Here is a 26,384-nt window from a genome sequence, read left to right on the forward strand (position 1 = left end):
ACTACTCTCCATCTTCCCCCAAGAGCCACTCTGGACTCCTGGCAATTACAGAACAGAACTTTGGCCTGCTCGTATGTGCCTTTACTCCGTCTGCTCCCTCCGTCAGGTGGAGCCTTTAATCCATGCATGCTGTATTTCCTAGGAAGCCCAATACCATCAGGTAGAATTATTCTTTCTGTATTGTCATTCCCAGAGCTCTCCATATATTTATGGAAACATTTTCCAAGGTTATTAATGGACAAGTTTTTTTTCTCCATTGTAGGAGGAGAGGAGAGCATTTGAAATTATGGGCTAACTTTATGTTCAGGGTCATGTATGTTTTGAGGAAAATGGGTCCATGGCTGTCATCAGATTGTCCAAAAGGTACATGGGGAGGAAGTTTAAGAATCAAAGAACTAAGTGATGGGTGGCGCCGCGGCTCACTAGACTAATCCTCTGCCTGCGGCACCAGCACTCCGGGTTCTGGTCCTGGTTGGGGCGCTCGATTCTGTCCTGGCTGCTCCTCTTCCAGTCTGGCTCTCTGTTGTGGCCCGGGAGGGTAGTGGAGGGTGGCCCAGGTGCTTGGGCCCTGTACCTGCATGGGAGACCGGGAGGAAGCACCTGGCTCCTGGCTTTGGATCGGCGCAGCGTGCCGGCCGTGACAGCCAGTTGGGGGGTGAACCAACGGAGGGAAGACCTTTCTCTCTGTCTCTCTCTTTCACTGTCTAACTCTGCCTGTCAAAAAAAAGAGAACTAAGTGATAAGCATCTTGAAGATATGAACTTTGTCTTGCTTGCATTTGTATCCCTCACAGTTCCTTGCACAACAGCTTGTTCAAACTGGGTGGTCACAGATGCATAGTGGATGGAATTGAGTACAGCACCTGCTACAACCAGGCACTGCATGTGCTCCCTGGGACGCTGCCTTTTACTTCAGTATTCTAAGAAAATTCTACGAGACTTATTGAGCTCGGTTTCCACCGTACATCTTATCTCTTGTGTGGATGGCCAGAATTCAAGATGCCAGAGACTACATTCTGAGAGGAAGAGCATCCAAATTGATGGCAACTCTGGGGAACTGTCTTCTACTTTCCCTTACAGCATTTTAAAAAATTTATTTTTATCTTCATTTGAAAGACAGAGATGGACAAAGAGGCAAAAAAATATTTGCCATATACTGATTTAGCCTCCAAATGCCTGCAACTGTCAGAGTTCAGACAGGCTGAAGCCAGGAGTATGGAATTCAATCCGGATCTCCCATGTGTGTGGCAGGAACCCAAGTACTTGATCCATCACTGTTGTCTCCCAGGGAGTGTATTAGCAGGAAGCTGGAATTGGAATTGGAGCCGCAACACAAATCCAGGCACTCAATGGACATCCCAAGAGGTGGCTTAACTACTAGCCCAAATGCCTGCAACAACTTTCTCTTCATAGTTTTTGATCTCACTGACTCTGCATCATATGTCCATCTGGCCAATACAGAAAGTATGAACAGACATTGGAAAGAGTATGCAGCAAATGGTGGTGAAATGTTAGATTTTTTTACACCCATCTTGTACTGTTTAAATATATAATGACTTTTCTTTTTGCAGCAAAAGTAAATACTGGGATAAATAATAGAAAATACACTTTATTTACTCCTTCAGGAGTTAGTATTGCCTAGCTACCTATTGCATAGAAAACTGGGAAATGGGGTGATCATTTGGGATGAAGAGATCTCTAGGTGGCTCATGAGCACTGCAAACCAATAGCAGATAACATGAATGAACTCACAGAAAAGAATGTTATATAAAGCATAAGGGATAGGCATTTAGCCCAGTGGTTAAGACATACATATCCCACATCTAATGCCTGGGTTCTATTGATTTATTATATGACATGGTGAATATAGTTAATAATAATGTATATTCTAAACTTTTAAAAAGAGTAAACTAAATGTTCTTACTACAAAGAAATGATAAGTATTTGAGTTGATGTATATGTTAATTATCCTTTTTTTTTCTTTTTCACTGACACATAAAAATTGTATATATCCATGAATTACCATGGGATACATGTATACATTGTGTAATGCCCAATCAGGATAAACACATCCATCTCTTTAAACATTTAACACTTCCTTACAGTTGAAATACTCAAAGTTCTTTTAGTTTTAAAAACATATGCTGTTTTAATAATTCCAGAATGTATTTATGTAGCATAATGTCATATTGTACCCTATAAATTCATCTTACTATTATTTGTCAATTAAAGATAAAACAAAGTCAATGGAAGACAGTGATGAGGAACCTTGAAAAATGGAGGTCAAGGTTCATTATGGGTGATACTTTGGACCTGCCTTTCTAAGTTCTTGGTCCTACCTCTTTCTCCAGTCCCTGAAGTAGTGACCAGTCTCACAGATTCCGGCAGGGAAGTGTAGCTACAACCCTAGCCTGCTTGGCCTCAGAATCTCACACCATACTTCTGATAACTCAGCATGAGTCTACCCCACACTCATACATGTGCAACTCAGAAGTGTGGGAGCATTAATGACTCTCGGCCACCCTCGGCCAATGCAGGACAGAGTGTCTGCATCAAAACATTCTCCTTTTGCTCCATGAGCAGACAGTTCCTTGTATTTCACAGGATTGCTTAGAAGTTCCTCTACCATCTATTGGCTTTTCCTTCCTTCTCTGTTCCAGTTCTGATCTGGGTTCACTTTCCAAATGAGTTGCTTCCACACATGCCTCGTTTTGGGATCTACTGTCTGGGGAAACAAAGGCTAAGGCATCGATTTTAAAGAAGTCCCTGACTATTTCTCATTATATCCTCCCAGAAGAATAAACAGAAGAAAATAGTGAGCATGACATGATGTCCAAAGCACATTTTGATTCTGTTTGGTTTTCTTGACTTGGCATTCTCCATAGCATAATATCACTGTCTTACTCATCAGAATTTAATTTTCAAAACAAAATATATCACCTTTGATAATTTTCTTTCTTTATTATTTTTCTGAGAAAGTGAATGTCTTAGGGTGGTACCATTAGTATTATTGTAAAATTATTTATTACATTTAACTTGAGAGGCAGAGAGACTGAGAGTAATCTCTTCTCCCCTGGTTCACTCCTCAAATGCCTGTAACAGCCCAGGCTGGGTCACCCTGAGTTAGAGTTCAGGAACTCAATCTGGGTTTTCCATATGGGTGGCAGGAACTCAAATATTTCAGCCATCACTGTTGCCTCCCAGCATGTGCATCAGCAGGATGCTGGAATGGAGAATGGAGCCAGGACTTGAACCCAGACACTCCAAAATAGAGACATTCCAAGTGGTAGCTTTACTGCTGCACCCAATGCCTCCCTCCCATGCATCATTATTAATTTTGGGACAGGCTTAGTGATCCTAAAGCTTGCCTCAATGTTTCTGTGTTTTCTGACTACAAGCCTTGCAGACACTGTAGGACAGCCCTTCTGATAACCATCACACTTAGCTAATTGGAAATTGGAAGATCGCCTCTCTAGTTCTATGACTTTATCTGGTGTTTATGTAAGGGAAGTCACTTAATATCTTGTACTATGTTCACCTCACATGAAACAAACAGAAATTTATAATTTCTGATAGATATGAAGATAAAGCAGAAGTCCTAGCCCAATACCATGAATTGTTAAAAATAGCTATAGCTTTATTTCAATATGCTTGATATTTTTATACATTACAATTATAAGTAACACTTTTTCATTTAGAAAATTATACTTGGTTCAGGGGACAGATTGGCTATATAACAGTTTATGCAACAAAGTTTTAGAGTATACTTACTATTTGATATTCATAAAATCAGAAGTTTTAAAGAAAGACTACATTCATTAGATTCTAAACTTGAAGGCACTATGTTATAGATTTGTCACTAAGAAATAGTACTATCTAGGATAAATTAATGGGAAAATACATACTACAGTTTTCTTTTTATGCTGTTCTGGTTAATTTTTTCCTTTTAAATGCAAATGATAATGCTAAGAACTTATTTTCTAAGTGTTCCTGTAGATGCATTCTCAATGCTATTTTGGGGGAGGAGGGTGTTAAAAAGGGAAGAAAGGGAGAAACCTTCACTGGACATTCCAGACTTTTAGCTTTCTTACTACTGCTGAACATTTTGAAGATAACCAAATAAATTGTACAGCTCACTCCAAGCACAGATTTTGGAAAGGGCCTGGGGAATCTGAGTAACAGGAAAAACTGTAGAAACAAATGAAGTAAAAAGAGAGTTTGGGCTAAATAAAAAAGGTAGATAAATTATCAAATCATTAACTCTAGAATGGAAACAATGTGCTCTGTACCTATTTGGTTTACTGTGATCATCTATCAGCTCCTCAAGGTGAAACTTTGAGCCCAGATCATCTCTGTGTTCTTCCAGGTAGTCAACAAGATGTCTCCCTGAGAGCCATTCATTACTTAAGAGACATTTTATACCTTGTTCTGCAAATGAACATGGATCAAATGCATGCAGAATGCTAGACACTGTGGAAGATGTGAGACAGTGAAAAAGACATGTGTCTTCCTAACTAACCATCTTGTTTTCCTCATAGCACTTACTCTCTTCTATCTGAAATTATTGCATTATTTGTTAGAAGGTAAACTCTGTGAGAGTGGGTGTCTTTTCTGTTTTGCTTACTGCTCTTTATAGAGCCCTAGACACTTGGCATGTGATGCGTACTTGTTTGCTGAATAGTTTTAACAACTACTTCCTCAATAGAACATAGCTTTTGTCTTACAACAGAAACCATTCATAAATATAATTTTTTAAAGCAAAACTTTTCTTTCAGAAACATTTCTTAGGAAGTACCATGGATAAAACTTAACCATGTGCTTGACCGTAAGGCATCATTCTATACACTTTAGAGTTTAGTCTATTTGATGGCCACCATTGGAAAGAAAAATGTTTCCAGGATATTGAGAGATTAATGAGAATGAAATTTCTGTCCAGCATGATGAAAAAGTTCTGGAAATTGGTAGTGGTGATGCTTGAACAACATTGTGAATGTGTTTAATGCCACTGAGCTGTACACTTTTTAAAATGGCTAAAATGGTAAATTTTATGTTTTATAAATTTTAACACAATTTCAAAAAACATTGCACACATTTATGCAGGAAAACAAAATCATGCTTAAAACAAAGTAGAGACAATCTACAAAAGCAAATAATGAAAACTGATTTTTTTAGAAAGTATTTGCTGTTGGGTTTGGTAGTAGTAGGGCAGATTATTTTCTTTCTTTTTTTAATTTATTTGACAGGTAGAGTTATAGACAGTGAGAGGGATAGACAGAGAGAAAGGTCTTCCTTCCATTGGTTCACTCCCCAAATGGCCACCACGGCTGGTGCTGCGCCGATCCAAAGCCAGGAGCCAGGTGCTTCTTCCTGGTCTCCCACAGGCGTGCAGAGCCCAAGCACTTGGGCCATCCTCCACTGCCATCCCAGGCCACAGCAGAAAGCTGTACTGGAAGAGGAGCAACTGGGACTAGAACCTGGCGCCCATATGGGATGCTGGTGCCGCAGGTGGAGGATTAACCAAGTGAGCCATGGCGCTGGTCCCCAGATTATTTTCTGTACATTTATATTTTTAGAGTTTAATATATCATTTCTCCCCATTTTCTGTGAGAGTTTGTATGTATCAAGCCGGAGAATGAGACTCTTAAGTTTTTGCCAGGTTCTGGAATCACCCAAATATTCTGAAAGGAGTCTGGCTACAGGATCTTCCACTAACAGGCTTAATGGCTAGGCTTCATATAGCTACTGCAGCTTCCTCTAAAATATGAGGATGAATGTTGAGATTCTGAGAACCTTCAATGCAGAAAAAATCAATTCCAGATTAAGAAACTCAAATTATTGGAAAGGAAAACAGGATTACTAAACATTGGGGTAAACCTAAATGACATCTAAAATATTGTCCCCATTGCCTTGCTGGCTGTCAGCAACATATCTCTCAACATCTAGAGATTGAGCATGTGGGCCTCTCCATCTTTAAGCCAGCCATAGCACTTCACGTCTTTCTAGTCTTTCCAAGCTCTTAAGTTTCTCTTCTGCTGCCAGCCAGAGAAAAGCTTTCTAAAAGCCCCAAATGGGGCTGGCGCCGTGGCTCACTAGGCTAATCCTCTGCCTGTGGCACCGGCACCTGGTTGGGGTGCCGGGTACTAGTCTCGGTTGCTCCTCTTCTACTCCAGTTCTCTGCTGTGGCCCGGGAGGGCAGTGGAGGATGGCCCAAGTGCTTGGGCTCTGCACCCGCATGGGAGACCAGGAGGAAGCACCTGGCTCCTGGCCATTTGTGGGATGAACCAATGGAAGGAAGACCTTTCTCTCTGTTTCTCTCTCTCTCACTGTCTAACTCTGCCTGTCAAAATAAATAAATAAATAAATAAATAAATAAATAAATAAATAAAAAGTCCCAAATGGATCAGTCAGGCCCATTAAAATAATCTCCCTATTTCAAGGCTATCTGTGCAACATGACATAATCCAATCACATGGGTGAATTCCCTCAAATTCACAGTATTTGGGGTTATATTTAGGATTACCATAGATAGATTGTAATCCAGGTAAAAGTCTTTTGGGCCAGGTAGTTATGGTTAGCAAAGGCAGCTATGGATGGATTAAAAAGCTATAGTGAGTACAAGTGATGAGACTTCATGATTAATTATTTGGATTGGGAGGGAATATCAGAGATTACTTCTAAGGGGGGGTTAGTCTAGCAGTTAAGACACTGGTTAAGACATCCATACCCCATATCATAGTGCCTGAGTGTGATACCCATGACTTTAGTTTTCTGCTACTGCAGAGGCAATGGTTATGGCTCAGGTAATTGGATTCCTGCCACTCACATGGGGCACATAGATTGCATTCTCAGTTCCCAGCTCTGGCCCCAGTTAGGGACTGTTGTGGTTATTTGGGGAATAAACCGGAGGATGGTAGCTCTCCCTGTTTCTGATGTAAACGAAAACATTTTTAAAAATGCATCCCAAATTTATGTTTTAGGCCACTTGGTGGTCTCAGTACCATGCACTGAGGAGCAAACTATCTTTTAAGTTGATTCTCATTTCTGCACGTGGAGATCCAGTTTTCCCAGCACTGTTTGTTGAAGAGACTGTCCTTGCTCCAGAGATTGATTTTAGCTCCTTTGTCAAAGATAAGTTGGTTGTAAATGATGCACAGATTGACTTCTGGAGTTTCTATTCTGTTCCATTGGTTTGCACTTCTGTTTTGTTTCACCAGTGCCAGACTGTTTTGATTATAACTGTCCTGTTGTATGTCTTGAAACCTGGCAATGTTATGCCTCCAGCTTTGATTTTGTTGTATAAGATTGCTTTGGCTATTCGGGGTCTCTTTTGATTCCATATGAATTTTAGCATCATTTTTCCTAGATCTGACAAGAATATCCTTGGTATTTTGATTGGGATAACACTGAATATGTAAATTGTTTTTAGTAGTATGGACATTTGATCTTCCACATCGAAGATTTTTCCATTTTTTTGTGTCTTCTCTTTCTTTCTTTAATGTCTTATAATCTTCACTGTAGAAATCTTTGACATCCTTGGTTACATTTATTCCAAGGTATTTAATTTTTTGTAGCTATTGTAAACGGGATTGAACTTAGAAGTTCTCTCTCATCATAGCATTGTCTGCATGTACAAAGGCTATTTATTTTCGCATGTTAATTTTATATCCTGCCACTTTGCCAAACTCTTCGATAAGTTCCAATAGTCTCTTAGTGGAGTGTTTTGGATCTCCTATTTATAGATTCATGTTATCTGCAAATAGGAATAGTTTGTCTTCCTCCTTCCCCTTGTATCTCTTTGCTTTCTTTTATTAAAAATTTATTTATTTGAAAGACAGAGTTTCAGAGAGGCAGAGGCAGAGAGAGAAAGAGAGGGGTTGGGGGAGAGAGAGAGGTCTTCTATCCACTGCTTCCCTCTGAAAATGGCCACAGTGGCCGGAGCTGGGCCCATCTGAAGCCAAGAGCTTGGAGCTTTTATCACTTGAGCCATACTGCTTTCCTAGGCTAAAGCAGAGAAATGCATCAGAAGAGGAGCAGCCAGGACATGAACCAGCACCCATATGGGATGCTGTCACCGTAGGCATCAGCTTTACCAACTACACCATATTGCTGGCCCCACTTTAATTTCTTTTTCTTGCCTAATGGCTCTGGCTAAAAATTCCAGGACTACACTGAATAGCAATGTGAAAATGGGCATCCTTGTCTGGATCTTAGTGGGAATGCTTCCAACTTTTCCCCATTCAATAAGATTCTGGCCGTGGGTTGACAAGACTGTTACCTTAAACCTTATAATAAAGTCCACTCAAAATGGATTAAGGATCTAAATATACAACTTTATACCATAGAATTACTAGAGAACATCGGGGAGACCCTGCAAGAGAGGGACACAGGCAAAGGCTTGGAAAAGACCCCAGAAACACAGGCAATCAAAGCCAAAGTTGACAAATGAGATTACACCAAGCTAAGAAATACTCAACAAAGTGAAGGGACAACCTGCAGAATGGGATAAATATTTGCAAACTATGCAACTGATAAAGGATTAATAACCATAATATATAAAGAGCTTAAGAAACTCAACAACAGCAAAACAAACAATCCAGTTAAGAAATGGGCAAAGGACTTGAAAAAGCCTTTTTAGTAAGAGTAAATTCCAATGACCAACAGACACATGAAAAAAGCTCAGGATCATTAGCCATCAAAACCACAATGAGGCTTTACTTTTCCCCAGTTAGAATGAATCTCTTATAGAAATCAACAAGCAACAAATGCTGGTGAGGATATGCTGGTGAGGGGAAAATGTATGCTAATCCACTGTTGGTGGGAATGTAAACTGGTACAGCCACTGTGGAAGATAGTATGGAGATACCTCAGAAATCTGAATATAGATCTACCATATGACTCAGCCATCCCACTCTTGGGAATTTACCCAAAGGAAATGAAATCATCATATGAGAGAGGTATCTACACCCCCGTGTTTATTGTAGCTCAATCTACAACAGCTGAGATATGGAGTCAACCCAGATGTCCATCAACTGAAGACTACATAAAGGAATTATGGTAGGGGGTTCCAAGATGGTGGAATAGCAACAGGATGGTCTGATTGATGCAGGGTGAAATTAATACTTAATAAAAGAGAGAGTATACTCTCAAGATAAAGCTGTTGGTGAATGTGGTGGGAGACCCTGCAAGAGCAGTGGAGGTGATCTGGAACCATGCAGGGAGAGTAAAAACACAACATAAGACCTGCCAATTAGGATCCTGGGAGGAAGACATTCACCTCAGCAAGTAGGGTGAGAGGGCACTCCACAGGCCCACAGCACTGCTGATACAATAGGAGGGAGAGCTTAGTGAGTTGCTTTTGGAATTCCATGAGAATCCCCCATGACAGCAAGTGACCAATTTCCCACAGGCAGAAAAAAAAAAAAAAAAAAAAAAAAAAAAAGGTGGTGCGTCTCTCTCCCTCCCTACCTCCTCACTAAAGTGGGGACCTGGGGCCAGTGCGGGGAGAGTTGATGCCATTTTTAGACACAGGCAGGGGGCAGCTGCTCCAGCTTCTATGTCAGTTGCACTGTGCTGGTTGTCTGGTAATGGGAGGGGAAGGAAAGTGCCATCTATGAGACTCTCCAACCTGCCCAGCACGATTGAGAAGCAAATGGGGCTGCAGCAGGCAGGTACTTTGTATACCTGAAAACCACAGATCTAACCAGAGAGAAAAGAATTCTACAAATGCTGAAAATCAAAGGCAAAAATTCAAAAAAAAAAAAAAAATAAGGAAGACATAATGAGCCCCTCCAAAGGAACACTATGACATTTAAACATTAGAATGTGAAGATTAAGAGACTGAGGAAACACCAAAAATGGAATTTAGGAAACTAATCATTGGATAATCAGAAGCAAATTCACAAACTAAAGAAAAGTATATATGATATAAAATTTTTCCCATGAAAATTAGATCTTAAAGAGAAATCAAAATGAAATACTAGAAATGAAGAATTCAATATATCATATAAAAATGAATTGGAAAGTCCTAACAATAGAGTTGGTGTGGCAGAAGAAAGAATATCCAAGCTAGAAGACAAATCTCTGGAAATTTTACAGTAAGACCAAAAACAAGAAGAAATTCAAAAACTAAAGAACACTGTTGGTGACCAACAAGATACTCTCAAATGACCCAACAAATGGCTCTTAGGAGTTCCTGAAAGCATGGAAAGAGAGAAAGGATTAGAAGGCCTCTTTAGTGAAATAATAACAGAAAATTTCCTGAATTTGGAGAAAGAAAGGGGCATCCAAGTACAGGATGCACATAGAACTCCCAATAGACATGACCAGAAAAGATCTTCACCATGACACATTGTAGTCAAATTCTCCACAGTAAAGCATAAAGAAAAGGTTCTCAAATGTGCATGAGAGAAATTATAGATTATTTTCAGAGGATCCCCAGTAAGACTCACAGTGGACTTCTCATCAGGAACCATACAGGCTAGGAGAGAATGGTGAGATATATTCCAAGTCTTAATTGTAAAAAACTGTCAACCCAGAATATTCTACACTGCAAAGCTCTAATTCATGAATGAGGGAGAAATAAAGACCTTCTAAAATAAACAGAAATTGAAAGAATTTATCACCATCTGTCCAGTCTTACAAAAGATGCTTATGGATGTGCTACACAGAATCACAGAAACATGGACATCACTATGAAAGAAGGTGAAGGCAGAAAATCCTCCAGTAAAACTACAAAGGAAATCCAAAGTAAAAAATTGGAATAATTAGGGGAAAATGGCAGAGTCAAGTTGTTACTTTTCAATAGTCACCTTGAATGCAAATGACCTCAACTCTCCAGTTAATAGACACAGACTGGATGAATTGATTAAGAAACAAAACCATCTATTTGCTGCCTACAAGAAAAATGTCATGAAGAAAGATACTCGCAGACTGAAAGTGAAAGGATGGAAAAAGATATTCCACGCTAACAGTAACCAAAAAAGACTTGGTGTAGCCATCCTAATTAGACAAAATAGAATTTAACACAAAAACTGTGGAAAGAGACAAAGAAGGGCACTATATAATGATTAAGGGATCAATTCAACAGGAAGATGTAACTATTATAAATGTATATGCACCTAATTACATGGCACCTGGTTATTTAAAAGAAATGTTAATGGATCTAAAGGTAGAAATAGACTCAAATACAATAGTAATGGAAGACTTCAATACCTCACTTTCAACAATGGACTGATCAACCAAACAAAAAATAAACAAGGAAACAATCGAATTAATCGACACTATAGAACAAATGGACCTAACAGATATCTATAGAACTTTTCATCCTACAGTCGCAGAACACACATTCTTCCCACTAGTACATGGAACTTTCTCTAGGACTGACTACATGCTAGGCTGTGAAGTAAGTCTCCACAAGAATCTGGAAAGGCACTACATAGATGAACTATCAATACATCTCAAGTACCTAGAAAAACAACTCAAAACTAAAACTAAAACCAAATCAAAACTAGCAGAAAAAAGAAATAATTAAAAATAGAGAAGAAATAAACAAAATCAAAGCAAGCAAAAAATACAAAAAATCAGCAAAATGAAGAAGTGGTTTTTTGAAAAAATAGACAAAATTGATACACCATTGGCACAACTAAACCAAAAAAGGAGGGAGAAGACACAAATTAATAAAATTAGAGATGAAAGGAAACTTAACAACAGAAACCACAGAAATAAGAAGAATCGTCAGAAATTACTACAAATAGCTGTATGCCAACAAACCAGAAACCTAGAAGAAATGGACAGATTCTTGGACACATACAACCTACCTAAATTGAGTCATGAAGACTCAGAAAACCTAAACAGACATATACTCAAGATAGATATTTAATCAGTAATAAAGACCCTCCAAACCACAGCAACAACAAAAGCCCAGGACTGGATAGTTTCACTACTGAATTCTGCAAGACATTTAAAGAACTAACTCCAATTCTTCTCAAGCTGTTCAAAAACAATTGGAAAGAAGAGAATCCGACCAAATTCTTTCCATGAAGCCAGCATCACTTTTATTCCTACTCCTGAAAAAGATACAATAGAGAAAGAGAACTATAGAACAATTTCCCTGATGAATGTAGACAGAAAAATTCTCAACAAAATACTAGCCAATTGAATCCAACAACATATCAGAAAGATCACTCACTGGGACCAAGTGAGATTTATCCCTGGTATGCAGGGATGGTTTAACATTCATGAATCAATCAATGTGATACATCATGTTATCAAATTGAAGAACAAAAATCATATGATTATCTCAATAGACACAGGGAAAGCATTTGATAAAATACAACACGCTTTCATGATGAAAACTCTAAAAAATTGTGTATAGAATGGACATTCCTCAACACAATCAAGGCAATTTTAGGACAAACCCATGACCAGTATCAATCTGAATGGGGAAAAGTTGGAAGTATTCCCACTGAGATCCGGTACCAGACAAGAATGCCCACTCTCACCATTGCTATTAAATATAGTCTTTGAAGTTTTAGCCAGAGCCATTAGGCAAGAAAAAGAAATCAAAAGGATACAAATTGGGAAGAAGGAAGTCAAGCTATCCCTATTTGCAGATGATATGATCCTATATTTAGGGAATCCAAAAAACTCCACTAAGAGACTATTGGAACTCATTGAAGAGTTTGGTAAAGTAGCAGGATATAAAGTCAATACACAAAAAATCAACAGCCTTTGTATACACAGACAATGCCATGGCTGAGAAAGAACTTCTAAGATCAATCCTATTCACAATATCTACAAAAAAATTAAATACCTTGGAATAAATTTAACCAAAGATGTCAAAGACCTGTACAATGAGAATTATAAAATATTAAAGAAATAAATAGAAGGGAACAAAAAAATGGAAAAATCTCTCATATTCTTGGATTGGAAGAATCAATATCCTCAAAATGTCCATACTACTAGAATCAATTTACAGATCCAATTCGATACCAATCAAAATACCAAGAACATTTTTCTCTGATATAGAAATTCATTTGGAAGCACAGGAGACCCCAAATGCTAAAACTATCTTATACAGTAAAACAAAGTGGGAGGCTTCACAATACCAGATTTCATGGAATACCACAGGGCAGTCATGATCAAATAGCATGGCACTGATACAAAAACAGATGGATAGACTAATGGAACAGAATAGAAAAGCCAGAAATCAATCCAAGCATGTATAACTAACTCATCTTTGACAAAGTGGCTAAAATTAATCCTTGCAGCAAGAATAGTCTCTTCAACAAATGGTGCTTGGAAAACTGTATCTCCACATGCAGAAGTATGTAGCAGGACCCCTACCTTACACAAAAATCTACTCAAAATGTATTAAAGACCTAAATCTATGACCTGATGCCATAAAATACTTTGAGAACATTGGGGAAACTCTGCAAGACACTGGCATACACAAAGAGTTCTTGGAAAAGACCCCAGAAGCATAGGCACTCAGAGTCAAAATTGACAAATGAGATTACATTAAATTGAGAAGCTTCTATACCGCAAAAGAAACCCTCAGCAAAGTGAAGAGTCAACAGACAGAATGGGATAAATTATTGCAAACTATACAACTGATAAAAGATTAATAACCAGAACATTTAAAGAGATCGATAAATTCAACAACAACAAAAACTACCCAGTTATTAAATGGGCAAAGGACTTAAACAGATATTTTTCAGAAGAGAAAATTCAAATGGCCAGCAGACACACACACAAAAAATGTTCAGGATCACTAGCCATCAGGGAATTGCAAATGAAAACCACAATGAGTTTTCACCTCACCCCTGTTAGAATGGCTTTCATACAGAAATCAACAAGCAACAAATGCTGGTGAGGATGTGGGGAAAAAGATAACCAAATCCACTGCTGGTGGGAATGTAAACTGGTAAAGCCATTATGGAAGACAGTATGAAGATACCTTAGAATTCTAAACATAATCCTACCATATGATCCAGCCATCCCACTCCTGAGAATTTACCCAAAGGAAATGAAATCAGCATATGAAATAGTTTTCTGTACCCCCATGTATATTGCAGCTCAAATCACAATAGCTAAGACATGGAATCATCCCAATCCCCATCAATTTAAGACTGGATAAAGAAATTATGGGATTATACACCATGGAATACTACACAGTGGTAAAAAAGAGAAATCTTGTCATTTGCAACAAAATGGGTGAAACTAGAAAATATCATACTTAGTGACAGAAGCCAGTCTCAAAGTAACAAATACCATATGTTCTCCCTGACCTGTGATAACTAATAGAGCACCTAAGAGGCAATCTGTAGAAGTAAAATTGACACTTTGAGAAGTAATGACCTTGAAGAGACCTTGTCTTGACTGTTAAGGAACAGTTTTTCTTTTTTTTTTTTTTAATACTATCTGTTGAAGTCTTTACTCAGCATAAAGATAATCCTGTGTATATAAAGTTACAGTGAGAGAGAAAGAGAGAAAGGTCTTCCTTTTCCGTTGGTTCACCTCCTAAATGGCCGCTATGGCTGGCACTCTGTGCCGATCCAAAGCCAGGAGCCAGGTGCTTCCTCCTGGTCTCCCATGTGGGTGCAGGACTCAAGCACTTGGGTCATCCTCCACTGCCTTCCTGGGTCGCAGCAGAGAGCTGGGCTGGAAGAGGAGCAACTGGGACTAGAACCCGGGGTGCCGGCGCCAAGGTGGAGGATTAGTCAAGTGAGCTGTGGCGCTGGCCTAAGTTAGATCTTAGTAAGAAATAAGAATGGGAATAGCGAAGGAGGTGGAAGTGGGAGGAGTGTGGTTGGCAGGATAGAAATGGTGGGAAGCATCAATATGTTCCTAAAGTTTGTAATTGTGAAGTGTATGAAATTTGTAACTGTAAAATTGTATAGTTCTGCATACATTCCTACGGACTTACTTCTAAGGGTATAGTTTAAAAACTTGCCATGGGACCCGAAATCCCCTTAAGCTGGCTGGTAAAAATAACGTGTTAAGTGTTAAAGTGAGCATATTCATAGGATTAAGTGTTAAAATGATCATATAGATAGGATAAGTGTTTGTTAATAATAATATAATTAAAAAGGAGTAAATGCTCCAACATGGGAAGCAGTCCAAATAGCAGACTCATAGAATGACAATAGCTTTAAGAAGGACCCTGTTCATACCACAAAGAAATTGCGAATATATTAAGTGATGGATGCTAATTATCCTAATTTTATCATTAAAATCCATGCATGTATCCAATTATTACATTGTACCCCATATGTATGATTAATTTGTCAATAATATTAAATAATGTAATAAAGAAAGAAGAAAATAATAAAGATCAAAGCAGAAATAAATGAAAGAATAGGAAAAAGACAACAAAAAAGAAATTATGGTATATATACACTATAGAAAACTATACAGCAGAAAAAAAAATGAAATCCTATCTTTTGTAACAAAATAGACGCAAATAGAAACCATTATACTTAGTGAAATAAGCCAGTCCAAAAAGACAAATACCATATGGTCTCTCTGATCTGTGGTTAACTAATAGAGTACCTAAAAAATAATCTATGTAAGTGAAATTGACACTTTGAGATGGAATGATTTTGAACAACCCTTGTCTTGACTGTTGAGGAACAGTGTTTTTTTTGTTGTTGTTTCTTCATACTGTTGGTTGAACTTGTTACTTTGTGTAGGGTTAATCTTATGAGTATAAAGTTAACTGAAAATAGATCTTTGTAAAAAAAAAAAGAATGGAAATAGGAGAGGGAGGAGGAAGAAGGGTTGGAAAGCAGGCAGGTGGGAAAGTAGGCAAGGAAGAATCCTATGTCCCTAAATTTGTATATATGAAATGCATGAAGTTTGTATACCTTAATTAAAATTTAAAAACAAAAAATAAAGAAAACCAACAATTTTAACAATGTGGTTTTCCACTCTTAGTACAGCTGAAACTGTAGTGTTTGCCAATATATGACCTTTGCATTCAAGATACGTGAGGAGCGCTAGAGTGTGTTTGAAAGTTTGAGGTATTTTTTATCCTTAACCTCACAAAATTTTAAGATATTACCTGTGTTCTTTTATTCTACCATATTTAGAAGTGTCTAGAATCCTAATTTACATATTTAAGGTAAAAAAATCATAAAAATTATAAAAAATGATTCTTTGAACAAACTTCTATTACCAACTTCTCTTTCTCTAATTTCCAATAGGTGTGAGTACAGTATATTGGAAATGAAAAATTTCAGTATTGCCCAAGAGGCATAGTAAAATAAATATGCATTTATTCAAATTTTGTGTAAGAGAAATATGCAAATGAGAGAGATTTCTGACTGTTCCACTTTCTTCCCATGAATAATGCTTGGCAGGCAGTAAATGCTCTGTCCTATTTGTTGAATGAAAAATACAAGATTGATTGATAATAAGAATGACAAATGTTCTCAAAGCCTCAGTGAAGACAACCAAGATGACAATAGGAATGGTGTACAATCACATGAGTGTCTACTCTCCCATGCCCATCCTCCTGTCTTCTGTTTTCTCTCACTATGCACCAGAGCCTTGAGATCCTGGGAGCCTGGCGGTGGGAGAGCACCTTGTGAGTATCATTCCTTCTCTGCTGACTGGCTCTATGCCAGCTGGGTGGCCTCCCAGGAACAGGGCTTGGCAGTCCACAATGAGAAGGTCATGAATCTTTCCTTGGCACCTGTTAGATGGGGTAGCGGAAGCCTGAAAGGCATTCCTCTGTATACACTGCTCTTTTCCAACTGACGGAGCCATTTAAAAATGATGGTGTTTCTAGAAGCATGAGAGTAAAAGTTCTCAGTTGGCATAACCTCCAGCCATAAAGCAGAGGCAGAAGGAAAGGAAGGAAGCCATTGTCTGTTATATCCAGAAACCTGGAAACAAGACTGTGGATGCTGGCTTAGCTCACTGGCTGCATGTGGCAACAGTCTGAGCCAAAAAAGCACCCAGCATTCTCTAAAACTAAGGGAAAACAAAACCCAGTACTTTTCAGATAAAAATAAAAAACAATTAAAGGAGGAAACCCATTTGCAACCCTCAGGGATGATCCAAGCTTTTCTGCACCCAAAGTTTACTTTGAGTAAGGGGAGACAATTTTGCCATAGGTCCAGGGTGCTCAGAATGGAGTCGATTTTCCATTGTCCTTCTGCACAGGCATCTTTAATGGACTTGTTTATTTTCTGCTGCCACCATCAATGTTCCCAGCGACAATTTTCAAGAACACTGTATTCACAATGCACTTTTCTTTATTTAAACACGTGTCTAGAATGATTCAACATGAGGAATAAAAATGCATATCAAAAATCTTTGCGACAATGCAAAGAGAACAGTGTTCCAAGGGTGGGTCATCTGCCGTTTATTTCCCTCACAGAATGCTCCAGCTCTTTGACTGGTGAGAGTCCTTCTGTGTTTCTTTTTAAAATATACTTCCTTTTTAAATTCTATTTCTCTTGCCCGAGTTTGTTACTTTAAACTTTATTTTTACATTCAAGGTTTCACAAGTCATTATGTGGAAAATTGTTGGGCAATGTGGTAGGCAGAGTCCTTTTATGCCCTCTCCTTGTACGATTCCTGGCTTGTGATGTCACATACAACAGGGTCCTTCAGAAAGTTCATGGGAAAGTGGAATCAAATGATGATGATTTTATTTTGGTGTGAAAAAGTTGTAATCCATCTACAGTTTTTTTCTTAATATACTTTTTTTTCTCCCGTGAATTGTTTAATGACCTCTTGAAGCATGGACTTCAAAATCATTTTGCACCAAAATAAACTTACTTTTAATTAAATTTTCCATGAAATTTGAAAAGACTCCTTATCTTCTCTTTGTTATTCAACCAAATGCTAAGCTAGGTAATGCTGTGAAGGGGCTTTGGGGATGAAATTATGGTGTCAAATTAGTTGGCCTTAAAATATAGAGATGATGTGGATGGTACTGATGTAAGCACATGAATCCTTTAAAACAAAAGGCTTTCTCAGACTGGTCACGAAAGGGAAGAGAAACACACTATAGCTGACCTTGAGAAAGAGGCAAATATCCATGCTCTGAATGGCCATAGAAACCACGTGGCAAGGCCTATGAGAGGCTCTAAGAAGCTGCAACCACAGGGAAATGATTCTGCCAATAGCCAGTGGACTTGGAAGAGGACCTGGGCCTCATATGAAAACCACGAACCCAATCAACACAGATTTTATCCTAGTGTGATGTTGTGCTGACAATGCAGCCATGCAGCCCTGAATTTCTGACCAATTGGAAATTGTGAGATAATAAATGTGTGCTGTGTGAAGATGCTAAATTTTTGGTAATTTACAATGCAACAATAGAAAACTGATACAGGCAGCCAAAAATCTACATCCTTAAAAATGAGTTAAGTAGGAGGAACATACTGGTATGTTATACCAAAACCAGTGCCTGGGTTAACGCTCAGCTACATCTCCTGACTCGAGCTTCCCGCTAACGTGTTGATGCTCAAGTAACTGAGTTCCTGTCATCCACGTGGGGATGGGGATTGAGTTCTTGGCTCCTGGCTTTGGCCAGATACAGCCCTGGCTGTTACAGGCATTTGGGTAATGAACCAGAAGATGGTTCACTTTGCGTTCTCTCATTCTCTCTCTCTCTTTTTCTCTCTCTTTCTCTCTCTCTCTCTCTCTCTCACACACACACACACACACACTTTGAGCTCTCACTTACAGCTCAAAGCTGTAACTTGTGGGACTAAAAAATGGTGCAAACTAACCTGAGGGTGTGGAATAGAGAATCTCTTTGCCTCCTTAGTTTCGTTCCCACTTTTAATAGGAGGAATTAGATGTTTCTGATTTGTTTCTCTTGCTGCTTTTTGTTGTTCATGGACTTGAGGCTGTGTTTCATAAACTCTTAATATCTACTAATTATTTTAGAGCCAGGCAAGCTGTCTCTTCCTTCAGGAAAGTCCTTCCAATGATCCTCACCCCCTAGGTCAGGACACAGCCCTCCATAGGCCCCTAAACACCCAATTTACACTTTAACAAGGGTTTACACATCTGCTTAAAAAACCATCTAACTAATCAGACTGAGCACCTTGAAGGCAAAGATTGTGTCTTAATCATCTTCATGCTGTCCCTAGTTCTTAGCACAGTGCCAAACATACGTAAGGAGCTCATTATATGCTTACTAAAGGAGAGAGTGAATGGGCACACTGAGTCATGAAGGTTCTATTTCCTCCCAGAAATGGATTATCCCTCCTTCTTCTTCCCCACTGATTTTCTAGACGGCCAGTGTGACTGAGACAGAATTCTAGATGTAAGATAAGGATCGAGGCTAGAAAAGAAAATGAAGAGACAAGATATACCAGAATGAGAAAGGGCCTTTCCCAGAAAATTGGAGGAATAGGGCAATACCCATGAGTTGCTAATCATCCCTGTTAGGGACTATAGTCTATGTTCACTTTGTAATGTTGGCAGCAGAGTTGTCATGAAAATCCCTAGCTTAACTGAAAGGCTCTTTTTCAATGGGGACAGAACTCCCTCCCCTATCTTCTCTACCCTCATTTTGAGGGCCACTGGAATGGTAACAAGCAGTAAGAAAGTGGGAGAATACCATCACTTTTCATTGCTGAACACATGGATGGACTTTCTCTTATTTTTTTTTTATTTTTTTAAACTTTTATTTAATGAATATAAATTTCCAAAGTACGACTTATGGATTACAATGGCTTCCCCCCCATAACGTCCCTCCCACCCGCAACCCTCCCCTTTCCCACTCCCTCTCCCCTTCCATTCACATGAGGATTCATTTTCGATTCTCTTTATATACAGATCAGTTTAGCATACATTAAGTAAAGATTTCAACAGTTTGCTCCCACACAGAAACATAAAGTGAAAAATAATAGATGATTTTTTAAATGATGATGAAATCAGATCAGACCTATTAATAATTTCTTCTTCTTCTTCTTTTTTTTTTTTTTTTTTTTTTTTACGGAAGATCAGTTTAGTATACATTAAGTAAAGATTTCAACAGTTTGCACCCCCATAGAAACACAAAGTGAAATATACTGTTTGAGTACTCGTTATAGCATTAAGTCTCAATGTACAGCACGCTAAGGACAGAGATCCTACATGAGGAGTAAGTGCACAGTGACTCCTGTTGTTGACTTTACAAATTGACACTCCTGTTTATGGCATCAGTAATCTCCCTATGCACCAGTCATGAGTTTCCAAGGCTATGGAAGCCCCTTGAGTTCTCCGACTCTTATCTTGTTTAGACAAGGTCATAGTCAAAGTTAAAAGGGGTTATGAGATTGAGGAGGAAGGGGGATTTTTTTCTTTTGAAGGAGCATTTTCCTTGTCCACTAACAACATGGAAAGGGCTTTTATTAATGGGACTACAAATCCTGCCAAAAATTCTTTCCAATATCTGTAGTGCTTTCTTACCATTCTCTTTTAAAAAAGATTATTCATTTATTTATTATTTATTTATTTGAGAGGTAGAGTTACAGAGAGAGGGAGAGACAGAGAGAAAGATCTTTCATCCACTGGCTCACTCCCCGAATGGCAGCATGGCTGGAACTGGACCAATCTGAAGCCAGGAGCCAGGAGCAAGGAGCTTCTTCCAGGTCTCCCACATGGATACAGGGGCCCAAGCATTTGGGTCAACTTCCACTGCTTTCCCAGGCCATAGCAAAAAGATGGATTGGAAGAGGAGTAGCTGGGACATGAACTGGCACCCATTTGGGATGTTGGCTCCACATGCAGAGGCTTAGCCACTGATGCCACAGTGCTGGCCCCCTTACTGCTCTTTTAGAATTGGCTTATCTTCCTGTGAAGAGTTAATGTTTGAACAACCTATTCTTCCTCCCTCTCCTTTCCTGCCCTAAATTTCAGTCCTTTTTTTAGCCACTGACTGGAGAACAAGCTGTAGATGAGCACCTGGAGGGGCGAATGTCCACGGCCCATCCTCACAGTCATGGCTACCTGTTCTTAGCTCAGATGCATGGGGCTGGGTTGCCTTCCCAGGGTCCTGGGAAACATCTGGGGACTCTGGGAGGGGAGACATGTGGAGACAATTGAGTTCTAAGTTCAACAAGAGTCTAAATCCCATGCCAGTTACTCAAGAACTATGTGTACATACTCACCATGGTTTGCATTTAAAAAATGTATCCAATACTAATTAAAAACTGAGAACAGTTATTACTTTTTAACAACAGTTTTCAGGAAAAGAAAAGAACAGTAAGTTCATACAAATGAACTATTAATCACTATCTTTTTCCAGGAGGAAATGGATGTAGAAATATGATAGAAGTGTTGACCCAGCAGGGAATGTAGAACTGCTCATTGTCATCAGGGATTTGGCTTGTTGCTTACATTTTAAAATTTGGATAAAAGCTGAAGTTGGGCCTGCATTACTTTAAGTATTATCTCTTTTTTTCACTCTTATTTGATGTAGGCAAATATAGCCAATCCTCATATACAATGGGCTGATTTTATGGTTTCAGAAAGAAGTTTAAATGTATCCTATGATACATTTAAACACTATCTGAAACTTGTAAAGGAAATGCAAATATTAGGAGACTATTTGATATTTTATGAAGATCTTGGAAACAATCTTTATGGCATTGTATTTACCAAGGTTGAAGAAAAGAAAAACATCATCCATCCAGATTTAAATCATTCCAAGGTCAGGTTTATCTGTATATCCAGATGCTCATCCATGTCAATGTTTCAGTAGTTAAGAGTAATTTAGACTTCAAAGGTACTTAAGAATAATCTACTGAATGTTTATGTACCAAAATACTCCTTTATTGTAGTATAAACATGCTTTAATCAATGTTTGTTAGAACAAACTCGTTTTAATAAACCTAGCAACAAATGTAAACTATAAGATTCATGAGGGTAATTATTCCTTACAACTGGCATACTTACAATTGCATTTCTTCTGAACAAACCTAAGCTTGCATGCTGTTCTGTAGGTGGAGAGCCGGATGCGGTCCAGATCTTGAGCCCCTAAAGGAGGAGAAAGAGTGCACATACGGTATGCCACGTGTGTGGAACGAACTCAGAATGTTTATAAGTAAAACAAATACAGATACAATTCCCACATGGTTCTATTTTTATTAGAATATTTTTATATACTAATTAAATACACACAACTTTAAGACTTGAAAATGTCTGCTCTGTATCACTCAGATTCAAGGGGAAGAAAGCACATGTGTCCAACACTGGAGGTCAGATTGTCAGCCATGGGCATGTACCAAGCAACACAATCTCATCTTTGTTGTGATTGCATCTTCAGGAACAATCTGTTCAAGCAGTGACTTCACAGCTAAATCATACCAGATAGAAATATCATAAAATAATCATTTCAAATGCACTGCTACTGGTTATTGGAACAGGACTGTTAGGTCACCATATAATGAACATTGGATGTGTTCTCTGTGTGACTTCAGGCCAACTGCTTTTTGGAACCTTGGTTTTCTCATTTGGAAAGTGAGGATTATGATGGTAATAATATTGATTTCATAGGGTTGTCACAGGATAAGCGAGTAAATACAGTCAAAGTGCTTAGGACATTACCTGGCAATCAGGAAGTGCTGTGTAAGAATTCACTATTAATACTATTACCTTTCCTGCAATCCTTTTTGTCAGTTTCAGAGGAAGACACTCCTTTCTGAAAACAACTTCTATTCTTTATTATATTTACTACGTGGTTGCTTCCAGTTCCTTCCTAATGTACAGAGGACATGTTCTCCATATTCTTAAACTACTTTCTTTATTGCCCTTTCCTTATCCATGAATCCAGCATGATTCCTGATGCTCAGAGCACTAGATCTGAATGCTCTGCTCAGAACCCAAGCCCCTCTCAAGACTCTTTGCATTTTCCCTACCCAGCAATATTTCCCGCCACTCTGTGCTGTTGAATCTCAGCTGATCTTGGGCTGGTCTCTTCACAGCTCTTCACAGATGAGCTGCTCCGCATATCAACACCTGCTCGTGTATCAACATCAACTGTGCCTAAAACGTATTAGACTTTCAATAATGTCTATTTTTTCCCCTTTTTAAGGTCTTTTGTTTTAATGTTCATATCATATTTAAAGGCATCCAGCTGTATTTTGATATGCCTTTTATTATTTTTTTTTGACAGGCAGAGTGGACAGTGAGAGAGAGAGACAGAGAGAAAGGTCTTCCTTTGCCGTTGGTTCACCCTCCAATGGCCGCTGTGGCCGGCGCGCTGCAGCCAGTGCACCGCGCTGATCCGATGGCAGGAGCCAGGTACTTATCCTGGTCTCCCGTGGGGTGCAGGGCCCAAGGACTTGGGCCATCCTCCACTGCACTCCCGGGCCACAGCAGAGAGCTGCCCTGGAAGAGGGGCAACTGGGACAGAATCCGGCGCCCCGACCGGGACTAGAACCCGGTGTGCCGGCGCCGCAAGGCGGAGGATTAGCCTAGTGAGCCATGGCATTGGCTTGATATGTCTTTAACTTTCTTTTTGTCAGTCATACTTCAGTAAAATATGCTACCTGTATACTTCAGAAAATAATAGAATAGCAAGTAAATGAACTGGCCTGCATCCAGTTAAATTGGAGGATAATTATACTTTCCCAGTGAGTGATAAATTAGTGAGTGTCTCTCACTGACAGCACTTAGTATTTCATCATCTCAAACTGATCTCTTTAGATTCCCTTAATAATATTGTCAAGTTGTATTACTTTGTGGTTTTATGAGGCAGCCCATTAAACACTCATTCTTAAAAAATATGATTACTTGATAAACAGGCCCATTGATACTGAGTACTTGAGAGATCCAAGAGGTGGATCACACAATATAGGAATTCCCTCAGAAGTATTTTCAGGAATTGGACATTTAGTCAATTGCTATGCAGGATTATTTCCATTGGTAGGGAAGATTCCAAATTTGTGAAAATAAATGAACTTTAAAGTCAATAAATTTAACTTTTGTCACTTATTGTATGAACTTTGACAGTTTTTTACTTGGTCTCTTAATTTCCTCAAGTATAAAATGAGAGTAACAACATCAACATTGCCAGCAAGTAACAAATGTGAAGTCTTAACCTCTATACCAGTTACATCATGAGCACACAGCAGTCAATGGACCTGCTAATAAGGCTTCCTGTTCCATTTCTGAGCAAGAATACAAAATAGAAATTCTTTTTTAAAAAATATTTGAGCTTTAATTTGTCTCTGTAACTTTAACTTATTTGTTTTGGTGTCACTTCTAGAGCCACATAATCTTTTCTCCCTGTCACTTGATAATTCATTTCTCAAATACTGGGAAGCAGTAATCACTAACATTATTATCATCGTCATTCTTATCAGAAAATTATGTTCAAAAGTCCTATAATCATGAACTTTAAAGTTTAACTGGAGAGGCAGCTTCTCCCTGACCTTGCTAGGTTAAAGACATCAGCTCTACAAGATTGTAGCAGCCACACAGTCTAGCATACAAAAGGGCTTTGATGATCAGAAATGGCTATCATTATGCTCATTCTCTTAAGACATGATTTTGAAACCTTTAAACATTCTAGTCACTGTTTTATGGCTGGCTAATATCTCCTTAAAATGAGAGTTACAAAATTAACCCAAATGCCATAGCTATTGCCCTCCCCCCTGTATAGAATATGTAGAAAGCAATAATTATTACCATTGATAAGGACACTTACAAATGCAATATATAATTTCAATAGATGGTTCATTCTGTGGGTACTTATTAAGCTTATAGTTAATGGAAATCTTCTTTTAAAAATAATATGCACTTAAATTAAATCAGACCTTTTCTACTTTTGTATTAATGATAGGACTTGCTATTTATCTAGTTAGTTCCTTCATTTTAATGTTTAGTTCATGCTTTTATACTTTCTGATAACTAATATCTTTTAAAATTTTGATTTCTGTCACTGGCATTTCAAAGATCCTTTGTATTCTTGGGTCCTGTATAAATCTGATAGGTTCATGTGGGAAATGAGCTCTCTAAGATGCCACATAACCAGAGACAGAGACTAACAGAAATACATCAATGATAATTCTGCTTTTTCTCCTGGGTGGGAATGTATTTTTATTGATGCTGAATTTGGCTCAACAGTCAGGGGAGTATCAATATCTGTAAGTGATACTTTTAAAGAAAGCATCAGGAGCTCAGAGTATTTGCATAAATTCTTCAAGAAAATTGAGTTGAGCCCCAGATAGTATTTAAGTATAAATGGACTATAATGTAGCACACAGTTCCATTTCTTAGTTCTAGGAAGACTAACCCTGACACCTCTGTCCCTCCCTCTTTCGGAAGTCCTGGGGGAAATTCTGCAATGGAGTGTTGCTCAGGGATACAGGGAAAAAGGATATAGAGGTGACACACAAGAATGGGAGTACACTGACTACTGTCTTGCGTTCTTTCACTGCAAGGACTCAACTTACACTGTGTTTTATTCAAGAATAGGGATGGGGTCCTAGAGGTCTGTAAATATTTCCCATTTGTGTACTTTCTACTTGGCTGACGATATAAACCTTGACTGTTAAAGGGAGAGTAGTGAGCAATAAAATTTAGCTTTTCAGATACAGGAGCACACTACCTTCCATAGACATTGTAGGTAGTAGCTACAGAATCCATAATGGGTTCCTAAATAAAAAGCTGCTGATTTTTGCTCTACCTACCTATATATATATGTATTGAGTGTGTATATATGTGTATATATATATATAGGTAGGTAGAGCAAAAATAGCATTTATATATAATATATATAATCATATATAATATATAATCATATATATATGATTTTATATATATATGATTTTTTCTAAGGCTCAATAAATTATGAACTTAATTCCATTTATAGGCAATGTTATATCCCATTCATTATTCTCCTAGACATGATGACATTACTACCTATATATTTACCTGATTATGTAGTGACCCAGTCCATATTTGTTCAATACATGCAGAGCCTAAGAATCTTTGTCAACATCCTGCTGAAATTAAGCTTAATTTTTATCTGATGGTATTTTCCTGCTCTAGCATCTTATAAAGAAGGGAGATTAGTTGACTTAATTCCTTTACTAAAAAGATAGAATTCAAATAAATTAATACAGAAATGTAGTCAGGAGAGCAATATACCTTTTTAGCATTTTAAAATGTCAAGAACTATCAATATATTTTTCCTATTGTTTGAAAAAATCCATTTTATCATGAAACCTATATTAGGTTGATACCCTAGATTCTAAAGAATCCATATTCTTCCCTTTTAATAAAACATTAGTATAAGGTTTTCATATTACTTTTTTTCAATATCTTTTTCATTATTTTTCAAAATCACAGATAATAGTTATATTTTTATAAAATCATATCACTGGGGATTCTAGAATTGCTTCAAAATAAAACCCAGAGGACTAG

General features: G+C 38.2%; 1 protein-coding gene across 49 annotated transcripts in view; it reads right to left on the reverse strand.

Annotated features, from left to right (window-relative positions):
- Nucleotides 1–26,384, reverse strand: part of DTNA (dystrobrevin alpha) — a 432,447-nt gene that overhangs the window by 119,201 nt on the left and 286,862 nt on the right. For all 49 annotated transcript variants that reach the window (XM_070050330.1, XM_070050313.1, XM_070050325.1 and 46 more), the window contains one exon: nt 21,909–21,989. In XM_070050330.1, coding sequence (XP_069906431.1) covers nt 21,909–21,989 — 81 coding nt within the window. The remainder of the gene's footprint in view (nt 1–21,908; nt 21,990–26,384) is intronic.

This window comes from Oryctolagus cuniculus, chromosome 10 (assembly GCF_964237555.1).
Source record: "Oryctolagus cuniculus chromosome 10, mOryCun1.1, whole genome shotgun sequence".
In the NCBI taxonomy this organism is placed as follows: domain Eukaryota; kingdom Metazoa; phylum Chordata; class Mammalia; order Lagomorpha; family Leporidae; genus Oryctolagus; species Oryctolagus cuniculus.